This window comes from Neofelis nebulosa, chromosome 2 (assembly GCF_028018385.1).
Source record: "Neofelis nebulosa isolate mNeoNeb1 chromosome 2, mNeoNeb1.pri, whole genome shotgun sequence".
NCBI classification, from domain to species: Eukaryota; Metazoa; Chordata; class Mammalia; order Carnivora; family Felidae; genus Neofelis; species Neofelis nebulosa.
The window spans coordinates 173291767-173310078 of record NC_080783.1 but is presented as its reverse complement, the minus strand read 5'-3'; the positions used below and the strand labels follow the sequence as shown (position 1 = coordinate 173310078).

The following is an 18312-nucleotide window of genomic DNA, read 5'->3' as shown; positions in this document are numbered from 1 at the left end:
CTTTCCTTTGAGATTATATGAGGGGATTATTGATTCTTGTACCTGAAACCTTTCTTTGCTAGTGCCCGTAAACCAGGAGTTCACTCATGAAGTGTGTTTCTGGAATCATACCTTAGAGACTGGAGCTCTGTGCCAGTATACAGTCATTCCTTACTTCATAATGAGGGTTTTCCTTTTCACATGGCAACCTCATAAAAAAAGACACATGCTTGATCTCAAGAAACTATGTAATTGTTGCAAATAACTTTCTGTGCTGGCCTTTGTACCAGAGAGAGGAAATGATCAGCATAAGCCCAGTGTTGGTTGAGGGCATGGTGATTCTACCTTGGGTGAGCTTTTCAGGTGAATGGCCTCTGATGTCACTGCCAGCTCTAGAAATCTAGGAACACTATGCCCAAGAAAAGAAGGAAAGTACCCTTGGCCATGATCGTGATAACTCTGACTCTTGTTCCAGTTGCTGCCCACAACTCTTTGGCTTTGCTGGGGGTCACCTGAAAATCCAATATGAAAAAGAATGCTGTCATTTAACGTACATATAAGGGAAATAAATGACCATAAGGGAAATGCCTGTTGAGGTAGAGGGTATTTGGAATTTTTTTTTACCATTAAAAGTTTCTAAAACAGCCTTAAAAATATAGTATAATAATTATTAGTGCTTTTGAAAAGCAAATATTCCTACTATCCCCCCTTCCTGATTGCCTTGTGGTTGGGTAGGGCTATGGGAACAATTCTAGCCGATGAGTTGTGAGCAGAAGTGACATGTGCTCCTTCTGGTTGAGGATTAAACTGCTCACACAAGCCCCTCCATAGCTCTCTTTTTATCCCCCTCTGCCAGCATGTCCAAAAATACTCCAGAGTTGCTACCTCATCCGTGTGGGTTTGGGAGCTAAGATAATGGCAAAACTGTGCCTTACCTATTAGGGAAGTGTAAGTGAGAAGTAAACTTTTGTTGTTTTGAGCCACTGAAATTTTGGGGCTGTTTGTTACTACAGCATAACCTAGCCTCTAGCTGCTCTCTCACATCTCATATATTTATTATATATATAGCATTTGCTTGTATTTAGATATATCTGGCAGATATGTTCGGATTATTTGAGGACAAGGTCTTATTAAGCTAAGTGAAAAATCTCAAGACCACCCCCCCCCCCAGTCCTTTTTTTCTTTTTAAACATGGGGAAGGACTGAAAGAATGTTGTCCATTTCCATTGCTGGTCTGGATGACATCCTACGGACTCTGGTGGACATACAACTCCAGGGCAGTTGGGGGATAACCGTGGGGGAGGGAAGCTATATAAGGTTCTGACATAAAATCAATCTCAGGCCAGAGAATTTGATTGAATTGAAGATTCACAGTGGCTGTACTAAGTTGACACTGTATTGCTAAATACTTCTTATCAATATACAACTAATTATAGTTGGTTAGTTGGTTAGAAATGGGCAGGAGAGAGAACTAACATTTGTTTGAATACCTACTAAACACTAAGCATGCGACCAGGTAATTGGCACTTATTATATTACTAAATTCCCAGATTACCCCTATGAGGTTTGTTTTAGCCTGGTTTTCTATACATGCTCACTCATGATTTACCCATTGCTATTGCTTTTTTCTATTGTAGGATATATTCCTCTAGCACCCTGGTTACACTTGGACTATGCTTTGTATCTACCCATAAATGTGAGCTTGGGAAGTGCAGTGTTCAGAGCAAGAACGCTGGACTTGTCACTGGGGAGCCTTAATCTCTGCTTTGGGTCCACCATTAATTCTCTGAGTACACTAAGCAATTTCCTTTCCCCACTCTGGATCTCAGCTTCCCAATTAGTCAAATGGTGGTGAATTGTATTTCAAATATACCTCCCACCTCTAACTCTTTAGGGAACTCTCTACAATGATACATCCTAGTCAAATTCTCCATTCTCATCTCAGAGCCTACAGACTGACCAACATGTAAGTTGACTCAAGTGAGCCCATTTTCCTGAATCTGTAACCCAATAGTGCTAAGGGCAGATAATGAAAGTCAGGAACAGCAGTCTTTTAAAAAGAAATTAAATAGAGCTAAGAGACTTAATCCATTTTCCATTCTGGTTTCTTCTGACTAGAAATTTCCACATATGAATACAAATAAGCTTTGTATCTTAGGAGTCAATAGTAAAGGTTATTTTTAAGAAAAAAAAAAAAGAGAAACTAATTTTAATTCTACTACTCTGGTGTGTACAAGTAAAATAAACAAAAGGAACCCATGCTTAGAATAGCAACATGGCTGTACCATTTCTGGAGAGCCCCTCTTAGAAAATCTCTGGCAAAGGATCTTGACTATTGGTAACTGTAGAGGGACTTCCTGTCTTAAGAAAAGGTGGCTTAGCTGAGACTGGAGAAGAAATCCTGAAGAGATAGGATCCAGGATCTTCAGCTCTTTCTGAAGCTTTTCTAGTAAGCCAGAACTCAAAGGGCGTGAGCTGAGTTCTCTTCTGACCAGGGCAAGAAGAAAAGCGTCTTCTCTTGTTGTTCCACTTGGCCTCTGGCCAAAATCCTGACACAAGAGCAACAGCAACAATCAATTAACACAGCTCTAAAATGAGAAGTGACGGCCAATGCGAATAAGCAGAAGCCTAGTGGGGCTGATATCAGAGCACCCACTTTCAGGCCTCGTCTAGAACAGTGCAAGCTGGTAACACCTGGAGGTAGGTATTCATTCTGGGCATATTTATTAGTTTGCAATACCTCGGGACTGTTGCCTTCCGAAGAAGAAAAGAAGAAAATCATTTTAGAGTGCATACTCTGTTAGAAGGCTACTGAAGGTATATCATCCATCTTCTACAAAATAACTTTTTAAATTATAAGAGAATTTAGAATGCCACGTTTTAGAGACCCATTGTCTCCAGAGGAAGAAGGTGGAAGAAAGATGAGAAGTTCAGTTGAGACAATCAAGTTTTGCCTGTAAGCTCACCAAGGAGCTTCTTGGAAGCTTCATCATATGGCCTCTAGCGTCCCTCTCAGACTGTCTCATTATCTGCTGCACATCAAAGTCTACAGGCAACAAATAATACCCTTCATCCACAATAGAAAACAAAGCAAGTCTTAGTATACATACTTCAGGTTGGTCAGAGCTGTCCCTTACCATCTGTTCCAAAGACCAGTCTCTGAGGTTTCTCCTGGGGAGGCCATGGATATAGGATAGGGACTGGTCTCCAGTTGGTACTGAGCTACAATGGGCATTTGCCTGGATGGGAATCTTAAAGAAACAAAGACAAATGGTAGTAAGGATCAGAAGGAGAGAGGAAAAGAGAAAGAAGAAAGAAGGGAGAATATGAACGAGGAAACAATCTCTTAAAACACATTCCCAGTTCTAAGTGACTTCAGTCCATAGAGTGACTGAATCAATGAGTCCCCAAAGAATGCTTGTCTCAACATCAATCTCAGCATTATGCAATTCATACATTTGACAAATATATTAACAGTAAAACAGTGCCGTTTCATTTGTGCAAGAAAGAAGGTATCTGCGACAAAGGAAAAATAGGTATATCATAAGGCATTTATAGGCAAATATAGGGTTCTTATTAGAGATAAAGGTATCCTTAGGCTGTGTGGGTGTGTATGTGTGTGTGTATGTGTGTGTATGTGTGTGTGTGTGTGTGTGTGTGTGTGTGTGTGTGTATTAAGCTCCACACCCAACGTGGGGCTTGAACTTACAACCCTGAGATTAAGAGTCCCATGCTCTATGACGGAGCCAGCCAGCCACTCCTTTAGACTGTGTTAATTAACAGATTGAGGAAGAACAGCAAAGGCAATTGTGAGTTTTGTCAGGAATGGAACAGAAGAGATTCAAAAGCCCAGAATATTATATCCCAAAAACAACGTTCATAAAGTTTACAATAGAATAAATGATGGAACAAAGGTGAGTGATGAAATACCATTCGATCTTGCCATGGTGTAGGTGTATTACTCATGTTTTTTATTGTCTATATTTTATGACGTTTTGACATCTCAGGTAGCCTTGCTGGCTGAAAGAGACTGCCCTTCCCAGGGTTCACGAATTTCTCACGAAGCAAATATTTCCCCTGCCCCAAACCAACCCAGTCCAGATACTGGATAACTAGGGACCACCCCTATGCTCAAAATCTGCTGGAATTATTCAAGCTAGCCAGTCCTAAGCTGTTTACCCTACGCTGCGTTGCCTTTCCTGTGGAAACCTGTATAAAGACTGTAGCCTGTGCTGTCCCCTCATTTCTGCCTCCTGACAGAGCTTGGTCCTTCCTCATGTGTTCCTATGATATGTGGCATGCCGCCTTTGTGTGGGAAATGTAAGAAACTATTCTCCGAAAGGCAGTTGTCATTATATCTGTTACCGTGTCATACCAGATAAAAATAAAATCTTGGGAATAAATTAAGGCACATGATTATTTTGGATGTCAGGTAATTGAAAGGAGACATTATCAGAAGGATTCACTGAAAGCTGAATGTCTGTACTCAGTTGATAGTCATGTTGAATAACCAGTCAGTATGGATAGCAACCTGTAGGTGCTTTATAGTCGTGAAGCATTTTAAAGAAAAATCAAGAGGCTCTTTAGAGTGGAAAGAGTGAACAGGAGTGGTAGAGAGTTCTAGAATAGGCATAAAAAATAATGACATTGTGGAGCCTAGGTTGCTCAGACAGTTAAGCATCAGACTCTTGTTTTCAGCTCAGGTTATAGTCTCATGGTTTGTGAGATCGAGCCCCGTATTGGGCTCTGTGCTGACAGCATTGTGCCTGCTTGGGATTCTCTCTCCCCCACTCTCTTCCCCTCCCTTGCTGGCATGTATGCATGAGCATTTTCTCTCTCTGTCTCTCAAAATAAATAAATAAAGGTAAAAAAAAAAAAAGGAAGTGTTCAAAATTTACCCCCTAGTAAATTGTGCAGATAAGATTTGAACCCTACATTTCCCCCACTACCCCAGGAGGAGAGAGATTCCACATTCAGTCCACAGAGCAGTTTCATCCTATAAAATGTTTGGTTAGGTATTTCAGGTGTTTCCTAGAACTTTTTCTTTTTCTTTCTTTAATTTTTTAAAAACATTTATTCATTTTTGAGAGACAGAGCATGAGTGGGGGAGAGGCAGAGAGAGGGAGACAGGATCCAAAGCAGGCTCCAGGCTCTGAGTTGTCAGCACAGAGCTCGATGAGGGGCTCAAATTCACAGACCACAAGATCATGACCTGAGCTGAAGTTGGATGCTTACACAACTGAGCCACCCAGGAGTCCCTAGAACATTTTCTTAGAACAGTATGTTTCTTTGGAAATTATTTGTAATATAAACATTTCTATTTTCAGCCACATACAAATATTTTTCTGCCTCTGAGCATTGATACACTTCTATATTGCAGGATTCTTTAAAAAATTTTTTTTTAATGTTTACTTATTTTTTAAAGAGAGAGAGAGAATGATCAAGTGAGCAGGGGAGGGGCAGAGAGAACAGGAGACATGGGATCTGAAGCTGGCTCCAAGCTCTGAGCTGTCAGCACAGAGCCCAAGGCTGGGCTTGAACTCATGAACCATGAGATCGTGACCTGAACCAAAGGCAGATACTTAACTGACTGTGCCACCCAGGTGCCCCTATACTGTAGGGTTCTGAAGGAGCATTTATCAATACTTCACCATTCCAATGGAGTCAAGGTGTCCCTTTCCTCATTTAAACACCACAGTTTATTGAGTGCCTTTATCTTCACTACAGATACAGGTGAACAAGGCAGGTATGCTTCTTGCCATCACAGATCTTTTAGCCTAGATGTCCACAGACTAAATTTTATAGCCTCTCCTATGGAAAGAGGAAATTATATTCTACTCCCAGGACTGCTGTGAGGAATGAGTATTATAATGTATTGTAAACAATTTGTAAATTCTAAACCTTGATTTGTTATTTGCTGTGTGTCTCAATAGAGTGAGAGCTCTGTGTGGGCCAGAACAGTCTGGTACCCCGCTGACTCCCAGCATTTAAGAACAGTGCCAAATTTGAAGAACAAATAGAGAAACACAGTGTGAGAAAGGTGACGATGGCCTGTTCAGGCCCTGTGACGTGTGCCTGGCTTCAGACTTCTCCCTTTGCTGACATCAATCACCCGGGGCTGTTGTTTTTCCAAACATTGTATCCACAAAGTGTCAAAGAAGATAACATGGAAGATGTTGATGAAGAATTACCATGTTTCTGACTTCAAGGGTTGCCAGAGTATCTGTAAAATCTCCAGTTCTACAGGTTTCTCTCATTTGTTTTACTTTGAATCACAAAATAGTGCTTGTGGCTAACACACAGTGGATTTGGGGCATAACACCAGTATTGTGACATTTATCTAGAAGAATTGTTACAAATGAAGCACAGAAGTTTAACACAGATTTAGGGGCGCCTGGGTGGCTCCGTCAGTTGATCGTCTGACTCTTGAGTTTGGCTCAGGTCATGATCTAATGACCATGAGACTGAATCCCATTTTGGGGTTCTTTCTCCCTCTCGCTCTGCTGCTACCCCACTCATTCTCTCCCTCTCTCTCTCTCTCTGTCTCTCACTCTCTCTCAAAATAAATAAACTTAAAAACATTAACACAGATTTAGTAATTCTTCTTGGGGTCTGGGGAGTGTAAACAAGACTTTTAAAAAATATTGGTTATTAAAAAAACTATTTTAAAGTGGTTATATTGTGATGGGGAGCCTGGGTGCCTCAGTCGGTTGAACGTCTTTGACTTCAGCTCAGGTCATGACCTCTCACTGTTCCAGAGTTTGAAACCAGCATAGGGCTCTGTGCTGACAGCTCAGAGCCTGGAGCCTGTTTCAGATTCTGTGTCTTCCTCTCTCTCTCCACCTCTCCCCTCCTTGTGCTCTGTCTCTCTCTCTGTCTCTAAAATAAATAAACATTAAAAAATTAAAAATAAATAAAGTGGTTATATTGTGGAATCCATGAACACCCTCCTCCAAGACAAGTGAACACAACGAATTGTCTTCATATTGTGCAATGCATAGCTGGGGCTTGAGAGGAAATCTGCAGAGACAGCATCTAATGCAGATTTGAAAAGTTCTGTTTCTTCAACATTTGAGACCAAGGTGTTGATGTATTCTAGAAAGCTGTTAAATGGCTCAAAAAGAGATGCTAGTGATAATAAATACAATCATGAGAAAGATGGATATAAAAAGCTTGACAGGATTTCTTAAGAAATGTAGAATTGAAAAAAAAGTATTTCCAAATTAATAAATTTAACATGTGATTTTTATACCTGAAGTCAATACAATAAGTATTAGCATTAATCATTTGAGTATTTTATTTATATTTACAAATATAAACATATATATTTATAAATATAAACATTTATATTTTCTTTACATTTTAACTTGCAATTATAGAACACTTCAAACACAGGCACATGTGGTAAGGATAGTATAATAGAATTCCATATACTCGTCACCAGGCTGTAATTATCAACTGAAATGCTTGTTTTATTTATACCCACATCACCTGCCACCAGAAATGAAGTAAATAAACCACAGATGGGCTATTATTTCATCCACATTTTTTTTTAGCATGTATCTATAAAGCAGTGGTTTTCAAAGTGTGGTCCCTGGGCCAGAAACCTCAGCATCACCTAGAAACATGTTAGGAATGTGAATTCTTGAGACCTACCCCAGACCCACTGAATGAGAATTTCAGGGCTTGGGGTCCAGATATATGTGTTTTAGAAAGCCCTCCAGTACTTATAACACATGCCAAAGTTTGGCAACTTCTGCCTTAAGAGTAACAAATTTTTGAAAATATAACTACAATCCCATTATAATACTTTTAAAAGCAGTAATTTCTCAACATCTTCAAATATCCAGTCAGTTGTTGAAAATCCTCCAGTTATCTGATACATCGTATTTTTCAGTTTGTTAATTCAAAACAGGAACCAGATAAGATCCGTATATTGTAATTGGTTTAAATCTTTTACATCTTTTTAAATTTCTAGTTCTTCCTATTCCCTTCACTGCCCCACCCCCGCCTTTTTTTTCCTGCCGTTTTTTTTTTCCCCTTATAATTGATGTGCTGAAGAAGCCGTGTTGTGTGCCCTATAAAGTTTTCCACAGTCTGGATTTGGTTGCTTGTATTTCTGTGCAAGGTTTAACCAACCGTCCCATCTCTATCTTGTAAAATAGTTAGAACCAGGGTCTTGATCTTATTCAAGTTCAGTTGTTTCAGCAAGATCCTTTCACAAGGTGACACATTGTCCCATGCAAACAAATGCGGTCAGATTCTTTCTTTTTATAGGTACTGATAAGCTCATTGCTTTACTCCATTTCTTTTCCATTAGGGTTTCATAAATGGTAATATTCTTATCCTATTATTAGCTCTCATTTATTAATAGGAATGCTTCTTTACAGACAAACTGTCTTCATTAACTATTATCTAAAATACAGTTTGTGTACCTGGGTTGCTCAGACCTCTGCACACTGACAGTGTGGAGCCTGTTAGGGGTTTGCTCGCTCCCTCTCTCTCTGCCCCTACCCTGCTTGCTCTCTCTGTCTCTCTCAAAATAAACTTAAAAAAATACAGTTTGTATAGAAAAGGCAAACAATAAATGCTTCTATTATTTACCAATTTAAAAAATAGTCTGTTCCCTAGTGTTCTCCCAGGTGACCAATGTTTTTTTTTTTTTTTTAATCACTATAAGGTTATAGATTTAAGCATATACAATGCATTTAAATCCATTAAAATTACTTTTATTGATTGCCAAAAGATCCCACTTTTGACTACTAGGAGCCTTTAATATTTTATTATTATTATTATTATTATTATTATTATTATTATTTTAGTGAGAGTCATTTTAAGTTAGATTCCAAGCCTTTTTTTTTAACAAGTCTCGGAAAGTGTTTGGTATCTCCATTGCTTCTGGTGTAAGTAGACATTCCAGGCTCAAAGCTGGGATCATTGTCAGATCCAGTGTGAAGATTTTGCCCATTTTTTCTTCCAAGAGTTTTATAGTTTTGGATCTTATACTTAAGCCATGGATCCATTTTGAGTTAATTTTTATATATGGTGTTAGGTGAAGGTCCAGCTACATATTTTTGCATGTGGACATTCCAGTTTTCCTAGTGCCATTTCTTGAAAAGACCATCTTTTCCCCATTGAATCATCTTGGAAGCCTTGTTAAAAAAATCATTTGACCATATATGTGAGGGTTTATTTTGGACACCCTATTCTAATCCATTATTCTAATGTCTGTCTTTATGCCAGTACAATAGTGTTTTGATTACCATATGCTTGTATACCTTCTTTCTCAGGATTGCTTTGGACGTCAGGGTCCCTTGAGATTCAATATGAATTTTAGGTTGGATTTTTCTATTTCTTCAAAAAAATGTCAGTGGGATTTTGATAGTGATTCACAATGTTAACTTTTTTTCTATACAAGAACAGCATACCTTTTCATTGTTCAAATCTACTCTTGTGTCTTTTAGGAGAGTTTTTTAATTTTTTCTCATAAAGGTTTGGACATTTCTTGTTAAGTTTGACTAGGCATTTGGTTTATTTACTTATTTAATTAATATAGGTATGCTTTTATTTGTAATTATAAATGCTGCCTTCCATTTTGTGTCCTAACTAGCTTTTGTTTATAATATATGAAGGCCACTGTTTTGTCAAATTTTCTTAGTGTTTTAGTAGTTTCTTCATTAGCAGTTTTCAAATTTTATGTGTGTAATTGTATCATTTGACAATAGTTCTTCCTCTTTCCAATTATTCTGTCTGTAATTGCTTTCTTTTTAAAAATTACATTGGCCAATACCTCCAATTTTATATTAAAAACCAATGGAAATAATAGATATGCTTGATTTCTTTCAGACTCTAATGTGAAAGCCTCTAGTGTTTGTCTAGTAAACAAATGTTGGATGTTGGCTTTGGGTAATATATAGAGAGAGGCATTTTGGAAACAAAAGTGAATAAGAAAATTTTTATTCTCAGGGAATTTATAGACTCATGGAAGGAGACAAGGAAGCCTATGTTTTTATTTATATAAAAAAAAGTATTCATTTACTTATAAGGTTTATTTTCAAGAAATCTTACCATAAATGATGTGTTTATGAGAGGCATTACAGTGTAGTACATGCATTTTTCTCAGTGTTGCCCTTGAGGGGGCAAAAATTCATTCTTTGGGGGCAAAAAAATCTAAAATATTAAAATGGTTTCTAGCACTCAAAAGCTCAACTCTACTAAACAAAATAGTATTTCTTGGCATTTAATCCCATTCTCTTTAGGGAGAGTTTTAATTTTTCTCCTGAGGAGTGGGGTCCAATAATCTAAGAGAGATTTAGACAGGTATAGTGGATCCAGACTACTTGGGTTCACATCCTAGATCCACCAATACTCAACTGGTTGTATGAGCTTTGGCAAATTACTTCATGTCACTCACTGTGTCTCAGTTTTCTCACCTATAAAATAGAGATGTGAGCACCTACTTCATACCATTGTTTTTTATTTTTTTAATTATTTTTTTTTAGTGTAACTGACACACAAGTTTACATTAGAGGAAACAACCCATTTTAATAGTATAGCAACATCTGCTAGAGGGGTATGCACAGACTGATTTATAAGTACCTTACAAAAGGCATTTACCACAATCTTGGTGATCAGACAGCGATGCTTCTTAGTAGAGTTGATATCTCAGTAAGATGAGACCCTAGTGTAACTAGAGGTTACATGAAGAGAATTTCATATAAAAGGAATAGCATGGACGAGGCATAGAAGACAAAATGGAACAGAACTCTATCTGGGAAATAGAGATTGTTTAGGGAAAGGTGGGCATGTGAGAGAAGTAGAGACAAAAGAAGTGAGTTGGAGTGGCCATCAAGGACTTTGCATTTTATACTAGGGCAAAGGGGATTAAACAATGGTTTTAAGTCTTTTAAGTAGTGGCCACACTTGAGTGCTTCTGAAGTTCTTCCTAAAAGAGGCAAAATATATACCCTTGCCCCAGTTGTGTTGTGCTTTGCCATGTGGTTTACCTTGGCCAATGGGGCAGATGTTCGTGGATAATGATGTGGAAGTATTGGGGTTCAGAGCCAACAGCCAAGAAAGAATGCTCCAGACATCTTTGGTGCAAAAAGGTGGTTTTATTAAAGCACAGGGACAAGACCCATGGGCAGAAGAGCTGCATTGGGGTTGTAATGGGTGACTGATTATATACTTTCAAGTTGGGAGGGGGTTAGGGATAGCATAAGTCTCCAAGGAATTTTGGAAGCAAGGTTTCTAGGACCTTGAAAGGGCTAGCTATTGTTAGGATAAGGTCATTTGTTACTGTCTAATAAAACCTTAATCATAATTATGTGGAATAAAGGCAAAAAGGAAATGTAGATAATATCAAATTTCCTTAGAACCTGCAGCCCATTGACAAATACTTGAGGCTGGCAGAGTAGAACATTCCTCCAGGAATTCCCAACTGTTTTAATATTGATACTTTCCTTGAGGGAAAAATAGCCTTAGCTTGACAATAGTTAGGCCTCCAGTATCCCATGAGTCTTCTCTAGCATATTAAAATGGTTTTGTAGGGGCACCTGGGTGGCTCTGTCAGTTAAGCTTCCAACTTTGGCTCATGATCTCACAGTTTGTGAGTTCGAGCCCCACGCTGGGCTCTGTGCTGACAGCTCAGAGCCTGGAGCCTGCTTCGGCTCTGCCCCACCTCACTTGTGCTCTGTCTCTCTCTGTCTCTCAAAAATAAATAAATGTAAAAAAAATTTTTTTTAAATGCTTTTGGAAACTTCCCCCAGTCTTTACCTCCCCCAGCTCCCAAGTAAACAATCAACTATTCCTCACAATCCCAGGGCAGCTCTTTCTGCCCATGTGTCCTATCCCTGTGCTTTAAGAAAACCACCTTTTTTGCACCAAAGACATCCTTTGTCTTTGGTGCAAAAAAAAAGACCAGAATTTTGGTGCAAAATTCTTTGCACCAAAGAATTTTTTTCTTGGGTTGGCTCCAGAACCCCAACATTTGCACATCAATAAGATCCTTCAGATGTATATCAGTGAGCTTTATGCTTAGAGGATGATTGCAAACATATATTTGGGGGTAGAGATAAAGGGAGTTTCCAAAGGAATTTTTTTTTATGTTAAAGGAAACCTACAGAATCCTGGAGGTCAGGATAATGTTAAGCTAAGATCACTTTTTGCCCTCAGCAAAGAGTCAACATTGAGGCAGTTGAGTTCCCAGAGGAATGTCACTCTGCCTGTCTCACAGACTTGTCAATGGGCTAAGTTGCAAAGAAATTTAATTTTTTCTTCTGCCTTTGTTTCCCACATCAGATATGACACAAGCAAAGACTTAATTCGTACTTGTGGTAGAGTCTGCTGTCTTGAAACATTTCCATTACTATAAGAAGAACTTGCCTTGATGAGCCTACTGGGTTCAGAACAGTAAGAAAAACCCAGAGCAGACCTGAACTAAATCTATCATTTGCAGCCAAGCCTAGAAAAGTCTAAATAAAGGAAGCAAAAGCTATCTTAGCTCACATCTGCAGATGTGAGCATAAATGATTCTTGGTATAAACCACTGAGTATTGGGGTGATTTGTTACACAGCAGTATTATTACAGTAGCTGACCAATACAGAGAGAGAAGCATAAAAAGGACAGCCAGTTTGGAGATAATTAAAATCAACTTGCTGAGGTACAATGGTGGTCTGACTAGGATGATGGCAGAGGAAGCAGAAATAAGAAGGCATTTTTGAGAGACATAAAGGGTTAGGATTTAAAGGGCTCAGTGATACTAGATTCAGGGAGAGAGAGAAGGAATGCATGCCTAGGTTTCTTGCTGATATAACCGGCAAAGATGGGAGTCTACTCTGTGAGACACAGACCACAGAAAAAGAGCAGGATCAAAGGTTCTGTGTTGAACATGATGAATCTACCAATGCACGGCCAAGTGGAAATGTCCTTGACCTCTGTCTCTTCATCTACAAAATGAGGATAACATCATGTGCCTCCACCTACCTCTCAGGGTACTGTGGAGAACAAGTAAGATAAAACACACAAAAGCACTTTGAAAAGAACACATTACCGATCAACTATGATAATTATTAAAATTAAAGCACTCACACTTTTCATTTTCATGCTGCCAGATGCAAAAAACATGCTCTAATTTTATTTTTGAAACCGTGCTACTGAGTTTGTAGCTAGTCACACATTCTTTTTTATTTTCTGAGAGAAGGCAGAGCTGATGCTTCTGAGAAATAATACAAACAGTATTTGTATTTTCAAAGACACATAAGGAACAGAATTTGGAGAAAAAGTATTCTAAGGCTACTGTTAAGAAGAGCCAGGCTCTTGACTTGTAAAGCCTCAAAGTAATCACTAAAGCTCTCTGGGCCCCTCATTCTTCATTTTGGAAGTGGAGATTTGTACTTGCTGATTTCTAAGATATCTTACTGTTCTCAGATACATGAAACGATGAGCTCTCATAGCATTTTCAGCTTTACTTACCTCCTACTAACTAATGATACTCTTCAAACTTGATCTGTAATTTAGAAAAGAGTTTCACAGTTGCCTGTCCTCACCCATGTTAGCTCAGTCTTTATCAGCAACTTTTCTTTTGGAGCAAATTCAGGCAGTCCAGATTGCCTGTTACATCCCAGGCAGGAAAGCTTATTTTCATCTATGTGTGAGAGAGAAGGATCTAGAAGGAGTTCTGATTGGTTTACTTCTTTCACTGCAGCAGAATTCCATTTACCACTTAGTCAAGGTGGTAATGAGGGTCTCTTTACCAGGCAACTGTGGCTGCCATCTGGCAGGCCAGCATCATAGACTCGGCAGACAGAACCAATTAGTCAGAACCCACGCCTCCCAGGAGGCCTTGCTATATTTGGTGGCTGGGTGTTAGCCCTGCTGAGTCTCCCACAAGAAACCTCATTGAGTTCTGGGAGGGGAGGAGCAAATCATCCCCCTCTAGCACTACAGAGCTAGCAAAGAATCCGTATCTTGGAGGTCCAATAACAGCTTATTCAGTGAACATTCTGGCCATGATAATGGCTACTGCGGAAACTGTTCCATGAATGGGCTGCTTGATGTGGTAGAGGGAGTGTCAAGAAACCCATTTCCATTTATAAGAGAAAAACTAGAAATGACTTAAATGCCCATCAGTAAGGGATTAGTTAAATGAGCCATATTATATCCATACAAAGGAATGAATACAGTTGGTGGTGATTAGGAACCTAGGACTTGGGCTTCAATTGTGGCTCTGTCCCTTCTCAGCCTCAGGACCTGGGCAAGGCACTTGACTTCCTTGTTTTTCAGTTCCTTCCTGTACAGGCTGAAGAGAATAAGAGTTCCTACCTCATTGGGTGCTTGGGAGTACTAAGTTAGTTAATACATGTACAGAACTTAGAATGGTGCCCAGCACATAATAAATGATATTTAAGTGCTTGTTCTGAGTATGATTCTCATAGAACCATTCAAGATGATGCTTAGGAAGAATTTTTTAAAGCCAGGGTGAAAATTCTTAATATGAAATGAATTGAGCAGGATCACAAGGAGTAAATACATAATGATTCTCATTCTATATCTATGCACAGAGAAAAAAAGAAAGAAATATGTTATTATTTTTCTTTGGTTGAGTTTTCTTCTTATATTCTCCATCTGCCAAAATTGTACATGAGTATGCAGTACTTTATAATTAGAAAGATGATTTGAAAAAAAGAGAGAGAAGAAAACCTGGATAAACATCTTCTCTCTACACTTATGAGCCTCTTCAACTTTTCTGAGCCTCAGTTTTGTTTTCCTTCCCTTTTTGAAGTAGGCTTCATGCCCAGCATGGAGCCCAACACAAGGCTTCAACTCATGACCCTGAGATCATGGCGGGAACTTAGATCAAGAGTCAGATGCTTAACTGACTGAACCACTCAGGTGCCCCTCTGAGCCTTAGTTTTATCATCTATACCATAGTGATAAAGAAAACACTGGTACCTACCTCAAGGGGTTAATTCCAAACAGCAAATGATATAATTTATCTGAAAGCAACCAGTCAATAATAAAGTGTTTTATGACATGATATTATTACCAAGGTTATCCTTGGGGAGTAACAATAAATACATTAATGCAAGAGTCAAAATTATGTAAAAACTCAGAGGTCTTTAGAAGTTCACAATAGGTCACTTCACCTTTGCAGATGCACTATATCCTGCTGCAACCAGGCCCTGAATTCAAGGACTACTTATAAGACAGCCGAAAGAACACATTAACTGGGGATTAGGAGGCACCATTTCCAGCGTAGGTTGCGCCACTGACATTCTGGGCAAGTCACTGCTCTTCTGGGACCTGTGTTCAACTAGACCTTGCAGAGTATGGTCTGAGGTCCACTGGTGGGCCATTAACCACTCTAAATTATAAGCTTTGCAGAGTTCTTAGGAGGAAAAGATCACAAATCTATAGGCTTTTATTTTCTCAGATGACTAAAGACTAGCTAGGATCTAAGTGATTTAGTAAGGGCTATTAAAATTATAAACTAAAAATAGTTATGTTAGAGTTTACTGCAGACTCGAATTCAGTATTCTACTGAAATATTTGGCTGTCACTTAATGCTTGGCGTCACTGCAAAACTCCGACTCTATGTATCCGTCTAAATGCAATTTCAGCAATTTTTGGAAGTGGTACTTTGTTACCAATGAATCATTAGTTTTGTCTTGATTTGGATCCAGTTTCCAATTGCTGCTATTCTTGCTTTTTAATTACAAATTACTAATCATATGGATTCATCATTATCAAGTTAGTGTGTTGTGAATTGTTTGGTTGATTCTTAACAGAGTGCAGAGATATATATTTCTATCAGGATGGTTTTGGCTGATAATTTTTCTTTTTTTTTTTTTTCTTTTTTTTTTCTTTTTTTTATTTATTTTTGGGACAGAGAGAGACAGAGCATGAACGGGGGAGGGGCAGAGAGAGAGGGAGACACAGAATCGGAAACAGGCTCCAGGCTCCGAGCCATCAGCCCAGAGCCTGACGCGGGGCTCGAACTCACAGACCGTGAGATCGTGACCTGGCTGAAGTCGGACGCTTAACCGACTGCGCCACCCAGGCGCCCCGGCTGATAATTTTTCGATATGCAGTTCTGGTCGCATTGGATTTTGAAAATAAATGAACTCTTCTTGTAATGTTAGACAGACCTTTCCCCTTGAGCACATCCCAGGGTTGCATGTACATTTACATGTATCACTATATGATCATCACTGATTTAGCTGCAGGTGGAGTAGGTTGGCCAATTCACTTGGTGGTCAACCAGAATGCAATATACAAAATGATCTCAAATTTATTTTCTGATTTAAAAAATGAATTCCAAGTCCCTCTTATGCAAAATATATTAATTACCATTAGTACAAGGGTGTGTGGTATGAACCTAATTTGAATTTTCCTAGTCAATTACCAAAAGAAGCTTGGGTTTTTGTCACTCACTTTGCCATCCAGAAATCTGCTTGTGAGTGCTCCTGTGAGGAATTTCTGGTTGTTCTCTTGGTGCTTGTTTTCTTCCTCATCATCTGGGTCATGGTTGATTTGATGATCAGTAGGATTAGTCGGAGCTGGGGAGTCTCTGCTCATCTGTCTTGCACTACCAATCATGGATTTCTGGAGTACTGTTTGAGTTTCTGCCTTCAAGTTCTCATTTTCCTTGCTGTGAAGAAACAGTTTTGTACTTTGTTACTCACAGGGCAGACTCTGAATACACTAGGCTGGCATAAGAAATAGAGGGTGTTACTCTGGTGGTGTGAACAGTGGTAACTCAGCACGGTGGAATGAAGGAGGAGACGTTGGTTACTGTGTATGGATCATTTAGCTAGAGAGACTGTGCTATCCTGTGGCTTCTCTTCTTCTCAAGAGTCCTCCATTTACATTTAATATTAAATAGGGAAAAGAAAAGGAAAAACCAACTGTAGGAATGATTCAAAGAAATGCAAATAATAAACAAACTAAAAAAAAAAAAGAGTCTACCTTGTTTACCAACTGAAGACTCACAAATCAAAGCATTTATAAGACATCATTTTAAATTGAGAAAACTTCGAAAATAAGAAAGTCAAATGCCAACGTCCATATAAATAGATATAATTAATATATTGGGTGACCTGACAAAATGTATGAAGGCTCAGTCAGGAAGTCGCAATGCTTTAACCTACTAAATCAATATTTAAAATTGTGTATTATGGAAAAGAATGCAGAAGCAGAAAAATTTTAAATTCTAAGTATTTAGTAATAGGTGAATATTTTGAATATTTCATTCTATGTTCATATGATATAATTTATAAAGCCATGAAAATAGTTAGGAATAGTCTTAATGACACAAGAAAATGTCCAGTTATACAAATAAGTGAAAACTATAATTATCTCAACTATATAAAATGCATGTACATAATATATGTGTTTATGTGTGAGAGTACATAGTACATCTAAAAAGAAACATGCCAGAAATAAACAGTAAGTGTCTCTGGGTAGCAGAATTCAGAATATTCCTAAAAGTTTATTTTATGATATTACAATATTATTTTATAATCAGGAAAAGTCAATTTCTATATAGCTATAGAAGGCACACTAAATTCCAACTGTTAGTATTGATACAATGCAAAGGATCCATTTTAAATCATGACATCATCGGAGCATAAAACAATCACTCCGTTACTTGTTGATTTGATAAAGCCAAACAAAGCACAGGCAATGATTTGAATGTATGTATGCTTTTTATAGAAATCCTCTTGGTTGAGGTAGCATGAGAAGGAAAGAAGGCCTGATAAGGAGCTCAGAGGAACACCTACATTTACAAAGAGCAGAAGAGCCCTACAAGGAGATTTAGAAGAAATTCTCAGTAAGGCAGGAGGGAAACCAGGAGTGTGGGGCTTGGAAACAAAGTGAAAAGGATGTTTCCAGAAAGAGGGCATAGGAAACAGTGTCAGGGGCTCCCGAGAAAGGTGAGTTCTGAAAAGTGTCCATTGTTTTAAGCCATGAGGACACCGACAGGAATCTTGACAAAGGAGCTTCTGTGAGGTAATGGTGATGGATGCTGGGCTGAAGTAGGCTGGGGAAAGAAGGGGGCAAGAAACCGAATCCCAGAGGTATAAAGACCTCTGCAAAGAAGTTTGGCTGCAAGAGGGGAGAGAGATGGATTGGTAACTGGAATGCAATGAGGGTTTCAGATTGGGCTTTGTTGTTATCATGTTGAAGGATAGTGGAGACATTAACACAATTAAATGTCAATGGTGCCAACTGAGCCAGAGGGAAAGAGAAGATGTCATTGATGAAATATGATGAACCCCAACAAAGTGAGGTGGGGTGTCATTGAGAGAACAGAGGTAGAAATGAAACCT

At 38.7% G+C, this 18312-nt stretch overlaps 1 protein-coding gene across 1 annotated transcript in view; it reads right to left on the bottom strand.

Moving 5' to 3' along the window:
* C2H1orf87 (chromosome 2 C1orf87 homolog) overlaps positions 1–18312 on the bottom strand; it is a 79331-nt gene that overhangs the window by 43677 nt on the left and 17342 nt on the right. The window contains exons 3-6 of the mRNA XM_058693776.1: positions 16415–16631; positions 3090–3230; positions 2255–2528; positions 416–491 (exon numbers count right to left, since the gene is read on the bottom strand). Coding sequence (XP_058549759.1) covers positions 416–491; positions 2255–2528; positions 3090–3230; positions 16415–16631 — 708 coding nt within the window. The remainder of the gene's footprint in view (positions 1–415; positions 492–2254; positions 2529–3089; positions 3231–16414; positions 16632–18312) is intronic.